Genomic DNA, 20585 nt, shown 5'->3' with positions numbered 1-20585 from the left:
TTATTACAGATCGTTTGATATGTACTGAGTATTTATGCGTTTTTAACCCTTAAATGCATACCTCGGGTCTTTAGCGACCCGGTACATCATTCTCTACCCTCTCCCTCCATCAACTTTCTTAGTATTCCTCAATCTGTTAATTATAAACAATATAACAAGAAAAAAATAGTAAAATATAAAAGAATGCCTGTTTTCTGATTAATTTTTTGTAAAAAGTGTATAGGGTCGCTAGAGACCCGAGGTATGTAAATGTGTAAGTATTTTTTCCTGCGCAACTATATTTACATATCTGATGACTCAGTATGTGCAATGCATCTTTTTTCCTCAAGGTGACACTGTTTGATACACAAGGATGACGTGACGTTTCACTCATAATTACCGCAGACATAAAACAAATGAATATCATCAGCAAAAATTGAAGTGGTTTGAATGGCTTTACTGCAGAGCAATTACTATACGCAATGAAATATAAATGTCACTGCCATTTGATGCTGAATGAGATGAATAAGCTGCCAGTGATCAAAATATTGAATATGAAGTCATTGAAAATGATAGTTTTGAGAATAGGTAGAGATCGTGAATGTGAGGCAGATGTTGAATATGCTGTGGAAGTGCGCTCTGACGATAACAGCGATGGTAAAATCATCTGCTCAAATCTTTTAAGTTTCAAAAGGTAACGAAATATGCTTTATTTTATTCTTCTGTAATTGTTCTTAAAATATCAAGAGAGTTTTTTGCTATTGCAGCAGTTAGAGGTCCATCCGTGCTGGATATATAGGTCCGGGTCGCTAAAGACCCGAATATGTAATAATGATTGGCGAAACATTCATGCATGTTAAGGGACAGATTCTGCGAGTGAAACACGTTCAATATGGGGTTGCACTCTGGGAAAGGAGGATGTCATCATTGGTGAGGGAGGAAGAGGGGAGAGAAAGAAGATTCCTTTACTCTGACTTACATCACTCAGTCCAGCCTCAAGAATCTGCAGACCACTCTCCTTCTCCAGCTGTCCTTTCTGCTCAACTGTTAAAGAGAAAAAAGTGTGAATGAGTGAGAGCACATCAGAAGCTATGGCATGTCATCAGTGCTGAGATGGATGTGTGTGTGACAGGTGTGTTTGAGCTCATTTGAATGGGCATTAGGGAGTCTGTTGTTTAAAAATGATTTTCCATATTTGAAAAGATGTGCCAGAAATGTATTTGTTTTTGATAAATAAAATCTGAATACTGAAATATATATGAAATGACTAATATCCGCAAGCAACAATCAAGAGGGTGTGAGGACAATGGAAAATGATGAGAAGGTGAGTAAAATGCTCTTCAAAAATTATTAGCACTAAAAAAGGATTTTAGTATGTTTGGGGACTTAGAAGTATATTGCTCCAGAAAAATACACCAAGCAAAATATGTTTCAGCCTGAAACCTGCAAGTACAAACATTTATCCTACTGTGTGAATTTGGGGGCAGTGGTAAAAAAAGAGCACTGTGTGGCTGCAATAACTGAATTTACTTAGAGCGCTGTGGATGTCGTCATATTTTCAGCTGATGGATCAGAATTCTGCAGATTTTTTCAGTATGTGACTATCCAAAGCTTTCAGAGCTTTTGTATTGAATAAAAGGTCCAAAAATATGGCACATTGTGTGGGCTTTGTATGTCAAAAGAAGAAAAAAAGGATTTATTTGATGGTAACAATTTGTATGAGACTAAGCAGTTGTGTCAGAGATATCTTTTCTTTGATAACTTCTCAGAACACTAAAATCAGTAGTTTCTTTCAGTAACGTTGTGACATGTTTAATCCTTCAACACATACATGAGCCATTTCAAGTGCTGCATCTGCTGGCATGACAGAAACAGTAAAGAAGCATGATGTGTTACATATCAACCATTTCTAAATTTGGCCTGCAGTAATGTTAGTTCTGATGACCAGCTTAGAGATGAAAGCTGAATTTTTGCTCCTACAATATATGCACAAAAACATTATTTTTGAATCATGCCATGAAAACGTATTTACTTTATTACAGATAGCCACTGGGATAAATCTGTGATAAATCAATTTTAGAATGTAACTTTTACTCTTCCTAAGGATGCCTTTGATGTCATGAAGCTATTTTCATTTAGTAGCACCAAAAGCAGCAATTTCAATGTTGAAATTCTTCATTTTAAAATTATTACTCTGAAACATTGCCAAGTTAATAACTGAGAAAATAAAATACTGCAGATACATACATAAAGATTTCCGTTGCTCTGTCTGGTTGACAAAAAAACACTGCACAATTAACAGTTTTCAGCAAAAAATAGGCCATCAGACACGTTCATTACGAGAGGTGGGAATAATCTCAGTCAGTTACTGATCTAAATGTGCGAACAATTAGAAACATAGCACAACACAAGCGTCAGAGTGTGTACACTCTAATATGTGGATTGAAGCATATCTTAGGATGATAGAATCAAACAAAATGCATTAGTTAAAAAAAGCTCAACATATAAGATGAAATGCTTTGATTCTCAGGCAAGTTGCTCTTTTCAAGCACAGCTTTGATAGTGCATTTAGAAAGAGAGAGTGAATTAAAAGGCTTTTTACAGATTACACAGAAGGGAAAATAATTATACAGTGTGAAATTATAATTGACTTTGTTTACTTTGCCGGAGCAGGAACGACAGAGTGAGGGAGCGGGGTTAAGAGGCAGTAGAGAGAGAAAGATATATAAGAAAAACAGACTGTCAAACACACAGGAAGATAAGGCAAGAAAAGTGTGAAAATAAATGGCAATGCAAGGGAGCCGAGGCAAAGAATCTGGACAGAAAAGAGAAAGGGGAAAAAGAAACATTCTGAAGAAATACAGAACGGAATGAGTTGAGCGAGAAAAGAGAGAGAAAGAGTTCTTTAAGTGCCCCCAGATGACGTCTATGCTAATGACACCAGCTGAGTTGGTCTCCGGAGCTGGTCTTGTCTGCTGGAGACTCTTTAATTAGGATTTTAATCTATCAAAGCCCATTCCTCTCGCCGTACACTCTTAATGCTACATTCCATATGATTAAGCACGATGCCTCAGAACAATCAACAAGCGACTCATCTCTCCTTACATCACTGTCAGTCTGTCTTCAACTCATGATGCAATAATCGCATGCCAATGTGCATTGGCTCGTTTAGTTTACACTCAAAGTAGATTGGTCCCTCTAAGCGAGATCCCAATTCGTCGGTCATCCGACGTGACGTCGAGAGTGACCGACTGAAAGGGAACTCTTTCTCCCACTCTCCCGCTTGTGACAGCGTTAAAGCTCGGTCTCTATAAACAGGTGTATGTGTGTGTGTGTGAGACCGAACGAGAAAGAGGGAGTGTGTGAACTAAAGTGTCTATCAGCTGCTGCGGTTGAGAGAAAATGCAAGACACTTTATTTTAGTGTCTGGGTCTCAAATACAGTTGAGCTATTCTGCACCACAACATCACTTCTTGAGACAGAGATCATCCAAGCTCACTAAACATCTATTACTGCCATATATACTGTTTTGTTGTACAGGCACGGAAATAGAGGCGGCAAATATACTCTCGGCTGTTTGTACGTGGCCATTTTCAGCTGAAAACATTTTGCCTTTGTAACGAAACTAAATTTAGATGTGACACTAATTAATTCAAAAATACATTCAAAAGGTAACTCATACAATGGCTGGCAAACTAGGTAGTTTGGTCAAATTTTTTTTTTTTTTTAAATAATAATAATAATAATAACTTCACCTCTAAACTGCGTATTAATAAATGTCTAAACAAGAGTCATGTGATGCAACCAAAATCCAGAAAAAAACCCCCGGAAGTGATCACATGAAGACCCATGCAGACACTATTGACTGTGTCAAGGTCAAAGTCTAACAATATCACATATTTTGACCTTTGTTGGGCAAAGCAAGGCAAGTTCAGGTTTAAATGTCATGTGATGTGAGTCTTTAAAAACAAAAACAATGTCATTTTTGAAATTAAAATGAATGAATTCATGATAAAAAAAATTTACCTTTAAAAATGTATCGTAAAATTCTTTTAATTTCTCCTTGAATATGTTATTACATTTTACTTGATAATTACTCCACTTGACATTTTTAAAGTCATTAAATTTAAACTTTAACATGAAACCAACATAACCACAAAGAGTACATTTCTAAGCACATGTTTTTTTAAAGGCCTAAGCAGAATTGTATTGTTGTGCCCCCTCCCTCAAATATTACGGAAGTAAAAAAATAAAATAAAAAAAATAAATAAAAAACACCTATAAGTGATCAAAATAGAACTTTAATAAAATATAAAAGTAAATAAATGAATTGTAATTAAATTGTATTATTTATAAATTACAATTGTAGCTAGACAGTTACCTATGGCTGTGATTTTATTAATACAGTTGTCTGATTGATTTTATGGTCTCAAGCATTCAGAAATCACACAAAAGAAAATTAAGCAGTTTTACTATGATAAAACTAGAATATTAAGGCAGATGCGGTGGTGGTGAAATTATTACTGACACTAAGACATGTTATTAATGTTAATGTCAACAGCCAAAAAAGTTTCACAGGATTATGAACGTAAGTTTCCTGAAAGTGATGCACGGGCTTCATCTTGGACTTTTTAAATTTTTCTTTTCTCTGCGCCGGACTGCTGATGTATTTTCTCGGGTATAGCCTAGTTGTCCATCAATTATGATCATTTGTATTCAGCCACAAACATGAGGTGAGGGCAGGCATGGGCGCGGGCGCAGATGCAGGAATGGCACGTCACGTATGCTTATACTGCGTTCACCATAAAATGCATTTTTTATCATTTTATTCTATGGTGAAAGGTTTAGCTTCCTCAACCTCTCTTGCATATCAAGCCGAGACCAGTGTGAATGTTTACACAATGTTTACAAATTTAAGCAGTTAAGCTGAAACAGGTCTATCAGTGATACCATTTGTGTGATGGTAGGTAGGTTCCAAAACTTGGTTGTAAATGTACCTAAACAACAATTTATATCCAAAGATTCATTGGACAGGGAACAAGGACAACCTGTTCGACTGGCTCTGAATCAAGCTTGATTTGCCTGTGGGCTTTGAACCAGGGGATTTTATTTAAACCACACTACTCATCAGAAACAAGTGCTACTTCTCTCTCTTAAGCTCTCTATGCTTGTCCTGCAAAAGTCAAGATGTCTGAAGGACTTTTGGAAATTGCCCATTTTAAATAGGGATGCACCGAAATGAAAATTCTTGGCTGAAGCTGAGCAAAATGAAACACTGGGCCGAAGGCCGAACATGGTTTTTCACGTTTTTTCCCCCATTTTGCCAATTTTTTCACCATTGCATAAATTAAATAGCCAAAATGTGCTTTTTACTGTTTTGTCTTGCTTTTCAAAGAAAAAAATTATTTTCAAAACAACAATTTTCAGAAGAGACTTCTTTTAAAACATTAGAAAATATTATAGATCCTAGTCTGAACACTATGTGTAAATGTTACAATAAATATTTTAATAGAGCTGTTGTAATTATTATTTTCATTATTATTTTATTTTACAGAACTACAGTAAAATTACAATAATAACATTTATTAATGTTGACGGAGTTCTTGTTTTTTCTCAACTTTTATTTTGGCAGAAACCCGCAGGAAGACTGACAAATGATTCTCATTACGAATTTAGGAAGACGTTTGTTGCATGTATCGCATCGTCACATGCCTTGTAAAAATTCATAAAAATGTTACTGAGCAGCTGACGAGTAACACAGTTTCAGCACAGATTTCCCTCAGATTTCCCCAGACTTTGAACCCTACCGCCGCGAGCTCGTGCAGTGCTGTTTGAACACATGCAATTCCTGCGTGTATTAGAAAACATAACATTCTGCAGTTTATTTAATTGTTTAAGGCCATTTCGTGATTTTAATCATCATACAGTAACCAGTAGGGCTGTGAATCTTTGGGTAGACAGCGATTCGATTCGATTCACGATTCATAGGTTTTCGATTCGATTCAAGAACGATTTTTGCAAATTCAGAACGATTCAATTCTGCATTCTTTAAGTGCATTCACATGTAGAAATTTATGTAAGCCAAGATTTTAAAAAAGAGCTTTAAAAGTATTATGTATAGGGCTAACATTTTGTCACACCAGGGGTGTAGCCATCATTTCAGAAGTTACAGAACAGTCAAATACAATAATTTTGTCTTTTATTATGATTTTTATTATGATTTTTTTTTTACAAGTAATTATTTTCTTATCTCTTACTTTGAATTTGCTATAAGAAATCAAATACACTGCTGGACAATAATCAATCATTTGTAATCTATATTTTTTCCTAATGGCAATTTTATGATTGTTTTATATATTTCAAACAATTATTTTAATTTTCTGCACAGAATAAGGTAGAAAATATACTTTATAGTTTCTGTCCTGTAATAAATGATATGTCAATTAGCACTGCATCACTCATACATTTTATTTATTTATTGTGTTTATTGTCTAAACGTTTCAGTTTAGCTGCAGATATAGCCTGGCACGTCTTAAGTTCTTTGAGCGCGAGATCACTTCTCTTTCAGTGCGAAAACTTCTTTATCTCATTTTCATAAAATAAAATGCTATAGTATTTATCCTCTCCATCGGCGAATGATGATTCTGAAAGAAATTGTTTGCTATAGCAACAAACACTACTTTCATGCATCTGATTATCAGATAAACCTCGCGCTCTTCTTTCAAGGTTATTGTTAATGCTGTGGCTATTTTAACAGTTTCCTTCATACATTCGGTTCAACGACATTGTTAAAACACATTTATCATTCAATGGAACTTAAATGTCTAATGTATGCTTTAGACACTTACATTTTTGTTCTGTCCATGCAATAAATGCGCAGCCTTCGACTGCTCAGGTAATGTCGTCGGTATGACCGAGAGCCATTGAAAAACTACTTCACTTCAGAATTACTGGCCACGAGTACTAAGGAGAGATCACACATCAGCTGCGTCAGTGAGACGAACGGAGCGCGAGCGCAATTCCGTCACCGTGACAGTCACAGGCGGTAAATAGTGGAGTGCGTGAAGGGAGATGCGAGGCACGAACACTGTTCAAGGTCTCCATTAATTCGTGCTTGTAGTAATTTAATGTGCATATATTTTGAAAGCATTGAATCGATATAGAAATCGCGATTCATTCGATTCTTAGCCTTTTAAATCTATTATTGTCCGAAATCGACGATTCACGATTCAAAATCCATGTCTCAAGATCGATGCATATGCATCGTCAGGGTTTGTAATCGATGCATCGAGAAAACGAGTGAATCGTTACACCCCTAGTAACCAGCAACAACCACCCCTCCTGTTCTCATCGAAGACATGCGATGTAGTACTAAACAGTCTCTCGCTGTCGCTGCTTGTAATGATTTTTGCGTCTTTCTCGGACAGCTTTAAATGTTTCCACACTGCCGTCATGTTTGCTGCATTAGCGCGCGCCTCTATTTGATCGCGTCACGTCATTGTTCGGTACAATTTTTTCGGTCTTTTCGCTTATTCTGAATAATTTCGGTTGCCAAACATTCGGTGCATCCCTAATTTTAAACAGAAAGTCGAGCATGACAGTAAAATGTAAACAAGTCAACAGAGCCATTTGACCTGATAAAGACTGTAAATATATTTACAGTGTATGTCTGATAAATTAACTTTGGTCACTCTGGTGACATTGTTCAATTTAACTAAACAACTTCTAGTATGAAAGCATTTATAGTTGTATATGTTTTAGATACTGATAGCAAATTCAAACAGCACTATACTACAATGTCAAAATGTTATCATGCAACCATATTTTTTAAAGAATACATTTTGCAACATGAATTTTATTTGTTATCATTATCCTATACTGAGCTGAGGTGTGTGTGTATCCATTTCATTCTACTGAGGAGAGGAAGAGTGATTTAGAGATTGCGTATGAAATGAGGGCCATCCCATCATACCTTTCCACTGATTTGTTTGCAAAAACATAATGCCGTTTCAGGATGACGGAAAAAAGCATTTTCCAGAAAGCGCTCATGGATCTTTTAATATCACATCTTCATCTCACCACCCACGTTCCTCTGCTCACCTATTCACCCAATCAATCCATCCCTCTCCATGGCTGCCAATGAAAACGGCTGCAAGCAAAGAGATGATGACAAGTGCCTGCCCGACGTGGCTATAACCGTTATCGAGCAATCACTCCAGAATTAGAGCAGACATCATGACAGATGCCAAACCCACCACATATGAAGCCTGTCTATACGTATCTATCACAGAGAATGAGAGAAAAACAAAAAGAGAGAGACAGAGAGTGAGGTGGGATATATGAGGGATGCTTGTTTTTCAGGCAGACAGGCAGAAAATGTTTAGCAAAAGTCATTCAATTAGCAGACAGAATTTTGGCAACTAGGAGTTAATAAGCAAAAAATGCAGATGCTAAAAGTGAACAGCACAGGATCCAAATCACAGACCACAATCCAAAACAGATTGTGTGAATTAAAATTATGCAACAAGCCACGAGAGGCTATGCGTTACTTTAATTTGTCACCTTTGTTCTCTTAATCATGGTAAAATCACAAGGCCTTACAGCAAAATGTAGCCTGATCTCGCTGTTTATAGGTGGAAATGAACAAAAACATACAATATGTACTAATAGGCATCACATAAAATGTTACAGTATACACAGTATTACAGAAGTAAAAATCTTTACAAATCAAGGGCTCGACATTAAGCCTTGACATGTGCTTGACAAGTAAATCAGTCATTCATTTGTCCGAGTAAAAAAGTTACTTGTCCGGGGCAAAAAAAGCTTTTTTTTTTTTTGTTTGGTGTAAATGTATCCATTCTGAAGCTATAGTCTCATCAGTGCTCTATCAGGTCTTACTTTAATCAGCATATTTGTAATATTTGCCTTTAATTGATTTCTAGAACACTTATTAACTTTATAATGGGCAATATTTTCCTAAACTTACTAAATGTACGTGTCATCACTGACGTCAAATTCTTAAATTTGATCAATACATTCAGTTAGAATAATTAGACTCTGTATGCTTGTTATCATTCAAATGAAATCAGTATCAACAAACTCCATCTTTCCACAAAGGAAACACTGAAGCTGCATCAAAGTACCATTTAGATGTATTTACTCATTATGAGTGTCTCACTGAATCATTGACTCACCCGATTCGTTAAAAAATGCTGAATCATTCAGTAACAGAACTGTTGTGTGTTGCTCGGAGATGCGCGACTGTTCTGCTGTGGCTTTGCTTAGAACTATTTTCGTTTGCAAAAATGGTCAATAATGTGTCAAAAATGTAAGTCAGTTAATATAAACTACTTGTTTGATGAACTACTGCTGTATAAAATCAATGTCACATTCAGGGCCGTTGCTGCAAGCATTCAGAAATCACGCAAAAGAAAATTAAGCAGTTTTACTATGATAAAACCAAGGATTAGTTTTTGTAAAGGTTGTGATGTCCACATGTTTTTGTTGAAGAAATTATAGAGGCTAGCATTTCTATCGCAAAAAGGTGGCCAAACATTAAAGATTAAGTGCATATTTTAATTAAATGTTTGGTCATTATTAAACAAGGATTTGATCATCCTGTAAGTGTTACAACAGCAATTACCAGGCTTTTGGCGCCCTTTGCAGGCATTTGTAATAATATGTAATGTACATAAATTGTTTATTTTGTATTACATTATATAATTTAACAGTGTTATTCAATGAAACCATACGATTACTATTAATTAACCAACCATTATTGCCTCATTGTTTTTATATAATGCATTTTATGTCATTTTAAAGGTTGTTGTTCGCTTAGGTCTGTTTTTATTACCACAAAAATATTATCTGAATACTTCGTAAATTATTATTTGAAGCGATTTGAAGTATCAAAACCATGGTTAATTTGTGGTTACCATTGCTACAAAAACCATGTTTTTTTTTATTTTTTATTATGATTGAAATTAAAATTATGGTTAATTTTCGTAAGGGAACATGGAAACTCTGAGAGAATATGAAGGCAGATGCGGTGGTGATATTATTACCGACATTAAAACACATTATTAACGTCAACATCCAAAAAAGTTTCACAGGATTATGAACGTACCTAAAAGTGATGCACAGGCTTCATCTTGGGCTTTTTTTCCTCTTTCTTATCTCAGCGCAGGACTACTGATGTCTTTTCCCGGGCATAGTTGTCCATCAGTTATGATCATTTGCAGTCAGCCGCAAAATGTTATTTTTTAATTTTTTAATTGCTTAATGTACATCAGCCGCAAACATGAGGCAGGCGCGCGTGCGGATGCGGGAATGGCGCATCATGTGTGCTTCGCCTGTCTACTGCGTTCACCGTAAAACGCATTTTTTATAATTATGTATATATGTTCATGTTTATATTTTTATTTACGTATATGTATATGTTAATATTAGCAACTGGGATGGTGCCCCCCTGGGAGTTGGTGCCCTACGCAAACTGCGTACTCTGCGTATAGGGAGCGGCGGTACACATTTGCAATCGTGCTGGTGCATCGTTGTGTGATGTTGCTTACCTATCATATGCTATAGAATATTTATCTTTTTTTTCTACCGCAGTATGTTTGCTACTTTGTGTGTGCTGATGCGTCTATTCGTTTGGATTTTTCCGTGAGTCAGACAGGCTGCACGAGCCTCAACTGACGCAACCGTGATACTGCCATTACATTATCCGTTATCAGTCACCGTTTACACTTAAAGTAATACAATCAGAATCATTCTCACCAAAATTTCGGTGCTGCTAGTTATTGTTTGTTACCGATGTTTTAATCAGGTTACTTGTCCGGTCGGGCAAGTCAAATTCTCTTTCACTTGCCCCTTCACAAAATCCACTTGTCCCAGACAAGCGTTAATGTCGAGCCCTGAACTATATTATATTTGTATTATAAATATATTCATATAGCTACATTTGATTATTTTACATATGATCATATTCTAAATAATCCATTGCCAGAAACAATCTAGTTGAGACTCCAACACAGTAGGTTGCAATGCTGCACCTGAACACTGGATGCCACCCACCATAAAATGGAAAAAGTATGACAATGCAGTGTGTAGCTACAACTTAACGCACAAAATCACGTCGTCTGAGATGACAGGCAAAAGCGTGACGCTCTACTTGTGCCCAAACAAAGTTAACAAAGTTTTTTGGATTCTGTACAACAGATGAAGTGTTTGACACCCCAGTCTGCAAAATCTTTTTGAACATTTTTGTATAATTATGGTTACAAACACTCTCAATTTTGACAGTGATTCATTGGCCAAAAAAGAGAGAGAGAAAACAAAAAAATTGACAGCATTTTTATTTGTCATTTCTATAGATATCGCAATGATATTATTGTGAATTATTTTGGTCACAGTGATCATCCAGTGAAAAAACGGGACAACATAACAGCCCTAACATGCAATATGCATTTACTAACAGGCAAATTAATTTTTTAATTTAAAAAAGTTTTATGGTTTTTGAGAAAGACAGAAACTTGCAACATTTATCACAGATGTATGATTTTTAGTGTTGTACAGTTGCTCCAAACATGATTCATCCAAGCAGTATTTAGATATTAAGACTATCTATTTCATAAACGGAAGAAAACCCACAGAAATTACAGACAGATGTTCAGGAGTTGTATCCCCACCCTCTAAGCCCAAATAGGTGTGTTTACAGGCATATCTTCTAAATTCAACCCTTTCGTTCAACGTGAAATGACGGTCTTGCTTCATTTGTATCATGGTCACAGGGCTTCTTGTGTCTCAGGAGGAAAAACAAGCACAAATTCAAACCGCTTTCTCCCCCCACTCATTTTAAAAAGCGAGTAATCATCTTCTCCTCCTGCAGTAATGCATCTCGTCCTTGTGTATTTCAATGGTGATATGACATTGTGCTGGCCTGCCTTTGATAAGCCCACAAGATGGAATCAAAGCAAGAAACCTTCTGCTCTGAGTCCACCGATGAATATTAGACAGAAAATGAGATGTGATAGTGGAATTAAGCAAAAGAGTGAAACCTTGAAAGAGAAAAAGAGAAGGGGAGAGACAGAAAGAGAGAGAGAGAAGGAGAGACAAATATAGGTGCTGAATGAAGATGGAAGGGCAGAAAGAGGGACGGAGATGAAAGGGGAGAGAAACAATAAGATGAAGCGACTGTGACAGATGAGAGGTGCAGCAACAAAGAGCTGGTGTTTGAGCAAGCAGCTGATCAGTTAGCAACAAGCCACACAGACTGTGTCTTACATCTCACTGCCACGTCTCAGCCTGCAGATCTGGAGAAAACATTGAAATATAGCCTCAGAGCCCAGAGAAATGTCAGAAAAATAAGACTCAGTAGTTTGATATGGTTACCGCAGCAGTGATCTGGCCATATGCAGTCAGAGCTAGACGCAGGTAAGCGAATGCATATGTAACGGCTGGAACTGTGGTATGCTGCCATACTTTAGAATCAAAGCTGTTCAAAAGTTCAAGGCCACATCAATGGTGTTCAGCTCTGAAGACAAAACCCAGCCAACAGTGAGCAGATCCGGATCAGAATTTGGCAACAGACAAAGTAAGCAAACTGCCTGGTGCAAACCAGTCAACCAAATACACAATCACTAAAGAAACTGTGAAGGATATTGAATACAAATGCTGATTGGTGATAATGGTTATTTCCAATGTGTCCATTCACATTTTGATTACTTATTTTCCTCTGAAATTGTTGGTAAGTGTTAGCACCCATGTTTGTGTGCTTTTTATTTAAAGAACTGAATCATACTTGATTTAGGGTAAGACGTGGTAAGATGCTCCCTGATGTACCTTAAATTTTTCTCTTGATCAAAGATAGACCAAACCTCATTTCAACACATTCAATGGCACTCTTTTTAATTGTTATTTCAGTAACAGGGACCAATTTACATACTGGCTGTTTATTAGTACTTATAAAGCACATATTCTGCAATCTGCATGACCATATTCTACACCCCCTATAATTCTACCCAATACCTTAACAACTACATTACTAACTATTAATAAGCAGCAATTTAGGAGTTCGCTGAGGCAAAAGTCGTAGTTAATAGTTTGTTAATGGTAAGAACTGGACCTTAAAATAAAGTTTGACCCTCATTTTATTTGAAAATCAACATTTGTAAGATTTAGTCAGTCAAAACACTACAGAGTTTAACTGATTAATAAAGAAACTTCATTCATATGCTCATTATATTAGCATTAGCCGCGCTTATGCTAATGATTAACTACTCTAATAACAGAGTTCATTTCAATCCCACATTCAAATTAAAATATTGAATAATATGTAGTGTTTCCCCCAGAACGTGCACTCTATTTGTGGCGACATATATGTGCAAATTAATTTTCTGCCAGCAGGAGGCGCTTGTAGAGCGCGCGATATCCGGTTTCCCCGGTAACGCTGTACACAAAGCAGCGCTCAGCTCACAAACGCTGCTCAGGCATTACAGGCAAGATGAAATGAAAATGACATCCATAATTTTCTGAAGACAGTCGTTTCCTTCAGAGCATCTGCGCACCTGATAGATAGCGCGTCAAGAACCGGGTTGACCAGGTACTCAGTACCACCGGTACTTAAAAAAACCTGCTACCGTAACATTTTCATTTTTTTAGTACCGACTTGGTACCGAAGTACCGGGTCTTTTGACAACACTAGTATGTATATAAATCATATAATAATTTACCTTTCAGAGTAGTTGTTAAAGAGTAGTTTAATATTTTAAATTAATGACACTTTCACAAAGGGTAGCATCAGGGTAAAATGGCCTCTTTGAATAAATGCCTAGTTCAAATCGACGCGTTTCAGAAGGCGGGGCATAGAGGAGAAACAATAATGTACAGTATGTGGAAAATAATGTTTTTTTTTTTACTTTAAACCGCATAAACACATTTCATTACACCAAATACACAAAATAATGTTCTTTTTAGCAGCATCATATGACCCCTTTAATGTAACTGATGAAATTCACAGTGTTAAACGACTTGGCGCAAACTGATTGCTTCATGTTGTATACACAGCCAATGAGCTTGCTGCTTTACATTTAAATGGCTGGTTAGCATCCACTCGAGCATTTTTCATGGCGCTTTCAGAGTTCCTCTGAAACCCACCACTTCCCCAGCTCCACCTGAATAGATCTGCTAAAGATTATTTTATATGCTATTTGTGCAGCAGCATTATGTCTTAAATACTCACAGCACCGAATCACCTTATGCATTGCCAGCAGCAGCAATAATCTACAACTACAGCAATAACCAACAGTAGCAGCAATTCAGCAGCAGCAGCGTAGCAAATCTATTCCACCAAGACTAAATATATTAACACTGTCATATCCATTAACATGCTAAAATCTTCAGAGAGTTGTCATGATAGAATTTCACATTCTGCGCTATGATGTAAATGAGCAAACGTTTCTATTTAATCCCCTTAATGCCTTCTTGAGTGGGGCATTTTCCCCTGTCTTTCCCCTGTTGAACTAAACTGACCTAACATTGTCATGACTCATTTTATTAGACCTGAAGGGTAGAGTGACTATCAGTACATATACATTTGTAACAGAGTCTGGCTTCAATAGACAATATTTTAATAAACATGTACAAAAATACTGCAAATAAAGATAAAGAACATTTTCAGCAAGAAGATGCAACTGTTGAAAATTCAAGAGACTCAGCTGAACATAAACTGTTCATTACAAGAAAGAAAGAAAGAAAGAAAGAGAAAGAAAGAAAGAAAGTCTCAGTGAAACATTAGGCTGTTTACAGCTGGATCAGTGCAGAATGGGTGTGTTGTACATACATATGAACTGTCGACTCTTATTTCCAGCGTACACTAATGGTTGTCAGGATCCGTTTATTAACAACCAAATGCCCGTGCAGAAAATCTTTGAAATCTATTTCACGCATCGTCCAACTGGATTATTTATTAGCTTTTCCACTTTCTTATCATCAGTCGTGATCAATACCTGATTGGTCTAGCAGGGAGGTGAGGTAAGGATGCATTACCTGATTGGCCTAAAAATTGCCTAGCAACCTCTGAAATAGAACGAAATCATTCTTGCTCACTCTTAATGACTCTAGAGCTGATGGCTGTATTCAGATCCTCGGATTTGTGTGTTCATTGTCATGTGATTTTGTCTCAGATAAAGGCTGTTGTTGGATATGGTGCATTTCACACATCTCCAGATGTTACCAACCGAATTCAGCAGTCTATCACGGAAATACACACAAATATGAGCATGCACCCACCCACCTACCAGCAGACACACTGATACACACAATGATCGCACTTCACATCAGACTTTTTATGTTCAAACTCTAGATGACATTTAAACAGAGAAACTGTAAAAACACAGATAAGACTGACACATTGGAAAGAGTTTGAACATTTTCACTCGCTCTTTCTGTTATACGCATGCACGCACGCACACACACATACATTGATTAATAGGTTGTGACTTCTGTAATACTGTGTATGTAGGCATGTCAAATGAGAGGAGATGGTGATGCTATCTTTCACACTGATTTAAGCAGCTGGCAACCCGGAGAGATTTTTCCCCTCCTTTTTTTTTTTTTTTTCCCAGAATGAATGAAATCCTACTCCATCCAGATTCAAACAACTTACAATTGTGCATTTCATTTATAGTTTATTACCAAAAGCATCTATTTTGGCACTGAGGTATTCACTGGACCTCTAAAAGCAGCCAAACAAAATCATGAAACACAAAATGTTTTTTTTATTAAATTATTTATTTTTCAAGTTCTCTAAATTCAGCACTTCACAGTTAACATACAATAATTGTTTTGAAAAATTTTATTAAAATGAGCAGTAAAACCTGAATAATTTGCATAATATTCTAATTCACTAGTACCTCTTAGTCACCCTGCAGTGCAGATGCTACAATTACCAATCTGTAGATGATTAAAAACATTTAATCAGTTATCTGTATACCATTGTGTAATGGGGTCCAAAACTCTGAGATGGGGGAGTTTGTCTTTTCAGTATGTGGGCTAAATGCAAACTCCAGGAATGGAAAATGTGGCAAAATAGTTTAAGGCATATTTATTCATTTAAAGTTGTTTTCCAAAATAATATCACATATGCCAGAGCCTTATCTGTACCAAACCTACAGCGCCCATTGAAGTTCCACTAAAAACACGCAGAAAATCTGGGATCTTCCATAGAAAATTTTGGGATTAGGAAAAATTTCTAAAAATGTTACTACATAATAAAAAGGGATTATGCATTGTTTCTGTTGATGATTTAAGATCCAAAGTTTTTACACATATTGTAGAGTTCACGTCAGCCCAAGTGATGCTGTCATTAAAGTAAATGGGGGACAAACCAAATACTAAGACATTCTCAAATTCACTATAATTTTAATAATAATTTAAAGTAAGTAATTAATAATGTAACCAGCCCTTGTAACAACTGCACTGGATGCAAGCAAATTCACAATACAAAAATAATGTTTTGTAAATAATATCAATTTTGAAATTAAATCAAAATCAGCTCTATTGTGAAAAATCCTCACTTTCATCAGTGTAAATATCACTGAGAAATAATCAAAGCAGATTCATTTATTTTGATGGCTTCTCTGTCCCAAAGCCAAATGTATACACATCCAGGAAGTGAGATCTGGCAAACTGGTAGCCAGCTGCAGCTTTTTTCCTCCGGGAGCCCTGAGACACAGCGGGAGGATGTCCATTTTAGCTCAAACTAAAGCAGTAGGAGGTATGGGGTGTGAATACGCTTTCACATGCTCAGATCCTGAGCTCTGTCTGGACAGATAAGCAGCTTTACTGGCACTGAATCACAGTAATAAACAGTGTAGGAAACTTTTTATTCAATAAACATTGATGCTGCAAACATGGTATTTAAATAATTCATTTGATTTAACTGATGCCAGCTGGGAATAGATGGGGCAATATAATGACACATCTATCTGTGTGGTCTTGACCACTGTCTCTTAAAGTTAGTTGACTCAAAAATTAAATTCTATCATTATTTATTCATCTTCATGTTGTTCCAAGCCTGTATGACTTTGTTTCTTCTGTAGAACACAAAATAAGATATTTTGGTCACACTTTATTTTAAGGTGCAATTCTCACTATTAACAAACCATTAACTACGACTTTTTCTTCAAGAAACTCCTAATTTGCTGCTTATTAATAGTTAGTAAGGTAGTTGTTAAATTTAAGTATTGTGTAGGATTAGGAATGTAGAATATGGTCATGCAGAATATGTGCTTTATAAGTACTAATGAACAGCCAATGTGTTAATACTAGGCATGCTGATAAGCTAATTAACTAATAGTCAATAGTGAGAATTGGTCCTTGTACTAAAGTGTTATCGATATTTTATAAAGAAAGTGTTCCCCCTCTCCCCATTTAAAGAAAGTCAAGGGGGTTGAGTAATGGTGTAAATTATGATAAAATGTTCATTTTTGGGTGAACTATCCTTTTAACTAGTAAACGCCCATAAGTCATAATAGTTTGTCTGCTGCCAAACATAAAATTGTGCATCCAAATGTTCCAAAGGGTTCATAATAATATAATATTTTATCCGATGGAAGAATAAAATCTACAAAACAAACAAACATGTACAACACTAACTGCCAACGAAGACTACCTGCCATAGGCATCAGTGACTTGGTGCCAACTCGCCACGCTACCAAAAGCTTCATTACCTTCCCCTGCAGCTGGTTCATCCTCACACTGCTTCAAACGCATGGTCTATGGCCCTCTGGCCAGAGAGAGAGAGAATGAGAGAGAAAGTGGTGAGGCAAACAGACTACACGGCAAGGTCACCTCATTACAACCCATTTGTTCCAGCTGTCATTAAAAATCACACACAGCGTCACTCAGAGCAGCAACGAGAGAGGACGGAAAAAAGAGAGAGCGGTGTAGTTGAAAATGACACCTATCAGATATACTGCATAACACCCACCCACCCACACACACATACACACACACATATATATATAAACCACAAAATGCATTAATCACTGAACCCCTTCATGACCTTGTGGCTCACAAACACATCCCACCTCAGCCTCCATAACACACACCTCCCTCCATTTTGGACTTCTTCTCTCCTGTCTCCTCTCAGCTGCTACTCCTTAATAATGAGCAACTGTAATATTGGGAGAAGAAATTTTAATAATATGTTATCATATACGGCACAGTGATAAGTCTAGCTGGAGGCGGCTTTGGAGAGCTCTGCATGGTTAGTCATTAGTTGGACTGAAGTTTGAAAATGGCCGCCCCAGAGCTTAATTTCCCCTTTTGTTTCTCAGGAGAGATAAAAGCTCAGTGGCAACCCACAGCATTGCAGAGCAGATGTGATCGTTTTATTAATAAAGAAAGTCCTGGTTAAAACAAAGAACTTCTAACGCTGAGCTCTCTATGCTTTTTAATATGCTGAGAAAGGAAAGGAAGACAACTGAGTTTGGAAACCCCGGCTGTGCTTGGGAAGTACTGTTGAAATAGCACTCACTCTACTTTCCAAAAACTCAATTCTATAAGCACCGACATCACTAAAACAGGATCCAACAAATGCGGTTATTTATGAAAGCAAAAATGTTATGATTTAATTGGGATCTTTTAATTATTAACCTGGTAATTTTAAGAATTATTTCAATGTTTTGATATAAGAGACATATAAGAGAAATTCAAACAAACTGTACATCAGTTAGCACGTAGGAGGAAACAGTTACATTAGCATTTTTAAATAAATACTTTAATTCACCTGAAATCAAAATCGTGAATCGAATCGAATCGTGAGCTGAGTGAATCTTTACATCCCTATTTTTGTAATAAAATATTTCTACTTTAAATTCATTAAAAAATTTAAAAAAAAATGTACAACGTTTTCCACAAATATATTAAGCAGCACAACTGTTTTCATCATTAATAAGAAATGAGAAATGAGATAAGAAATGTAAAAAAAATGTTTCTTTAAGTCACCAAATCAGTATATTAGAATAATTTCTGAAGGATTACTGGAGTAATGGCTGCCGGAAATTTAGCTTTGCTTGCTCAGGAATACATTACATTTTACAATATATTAAAGTGCCCCTATTATGGATTTTTAAAAATTATTAGCATATTGCCCCCCCACTTGTTGGTCTTTTCGAGTTGGTCTGAATGAAAATGCAAATTCATTCTTTGCCACTAGTTGCTGCTTTTGGAGCAGTAAAAATAGCTGTTTCCCCGGTAACGCTGTACACAAAGCAGCACTGTGCTCACAAACGCTGCTTTATCAGGCATTACAGGCATAATGAAATGAAAATGAGACCAATCCGACCAGTCACTGCAGATTAGCATCACACAAAGAAGGGGTTTGGAAAAATTAATCGTTGAGCGAATCGTTTGGGAGTCATTGAGCAAGTAAGGTAAAAATAAATGCATATTATAAGACAATGAAAGTGTTTTTGACCTTGCATGCATGTCAACCTGTTGTTGGGGACTCCCAAAACCAAAATATGAACCTTTAATTACCCATAATAGGGGCACTTTAAAACAAAAAACTAGTTTAAATTGTAATAATATTTCACAATATTACTGTTTTTGCTATAAATATAATAAATGCAGCCTATGCTGCCTATAGTGACTTCTTTCAAAAACATAAAAAAATTCTTACCACTCAGTTCCATCAATCGAATTCTCACTACATCCACACTTCTTCATCCTTGTAAGTACTGCACGGGACTATCAGGTAGAACTCAGGTTAAATATCTATCTTTTCATCACAAGTTTCAAACTAACGTCATTGGTTCAATGTCTAACTGGGCTGCAGAAACAAACCGATTGCAATTTTGCTTGGTACTTCTCATGGCACAGAAATTAGTACCTCTTTAGATACAACGACTAAACAGTCATTTCTTGAGCCTCTGAATACATTTGACGGCATAGTTTGTTAAAACTCCCTATGTAAAAGTTGCACAACAACATAACACAGATTGCATACAGTACATATATGGTTTAAAAGATTCATCACCTTTCACTGTCTGTGCATCAAGTGCTGAGAAGTTAGTTTAATGGTTAAAAGTGTCAAGAACAATTCAGGTTAAAAACATATATTTTTTATGTCTTATGAGGAGAGGATGATTCACATCATCAAGATGCAAAGACTGGGGTTAAAAAGCCCTTTTATAGAGGTTGTGGGTGGCTGAGAGTTTATGATTCATGATTTACAATAAGTGAATGCACTTAAAGCTTAAGTACAGTATAAGCACATGCTTAAAACAGATGTAAAAGACAGTGAGAATCGATGCTTTTTAAGGGCATGATAAATGACAGTCTCAGAAACATTCAAAACAAAAAAGCAAAATATGTGTCACGAATCCGGTCTATGAACTTCCGTTCACTCACCACCAGAGGACACCCGCTCACTACATGGACTCTCACACTACACAGACTGTTACACTATACCCTGCACTACATTTCCCATCATCCATTGCACTGATTGCACACAGCTGTAACCAATCACACGCGCACCTGAAAGCCATTACACACACTATATAACACCTACCCAGATCCTGCTCAAGTCGCCGAGTATTGTT

The 20585-nt window shown here is 36.4% G+C and overlaps 1 protein-coding gene across 2 annotated transcripts in view; it reads right to left on the bottom strand.

Annotated features, from left to right (window-relative positions):
• ptprn2 (protein tyrosine phosphatase receptor type N2) overlaps positions 1-20585 on the bottom strand; it is a 228112-nt gene that overhangs the window by 93182 nt on the left and 114345 nt on the right. For both annotated transcript variants that reach the window (XM_016533327.1, XM_016533328.1), the window contains one exon: positions 959-1023. In XM_016533327.1, the coding sequence (XP_016388813.1) occupies positions 959-1023 (65 nt within the window). The remainder of the gene's footprint in view (positions 1-958; positions 1024-20585) is intronic.

Source organism: Sinocyclocheilus rhinocerous, unplaced genomic scaffold, assembly GCF_001515625.1.
Source record: "Sinocyclocheilus rhinocerous isolate Xijiao unplaced genomic scaffold, SAMN03320098_v1.1 scaffold245, whole genome shotgun sequence".
Lineage (NCBI taxonomy): Eukaryota > Metazoa > Chordata > Actinopteri > Cypriniformes > Cyprinidae > Sinocyclocheilus > Sinocyclocheilus rhinocerous.
The sequence above is the reverse complement of the archived record's forward strand: the minus strand, read 5'-3'. Positions and strand labels throughout refer to the sequence as shown.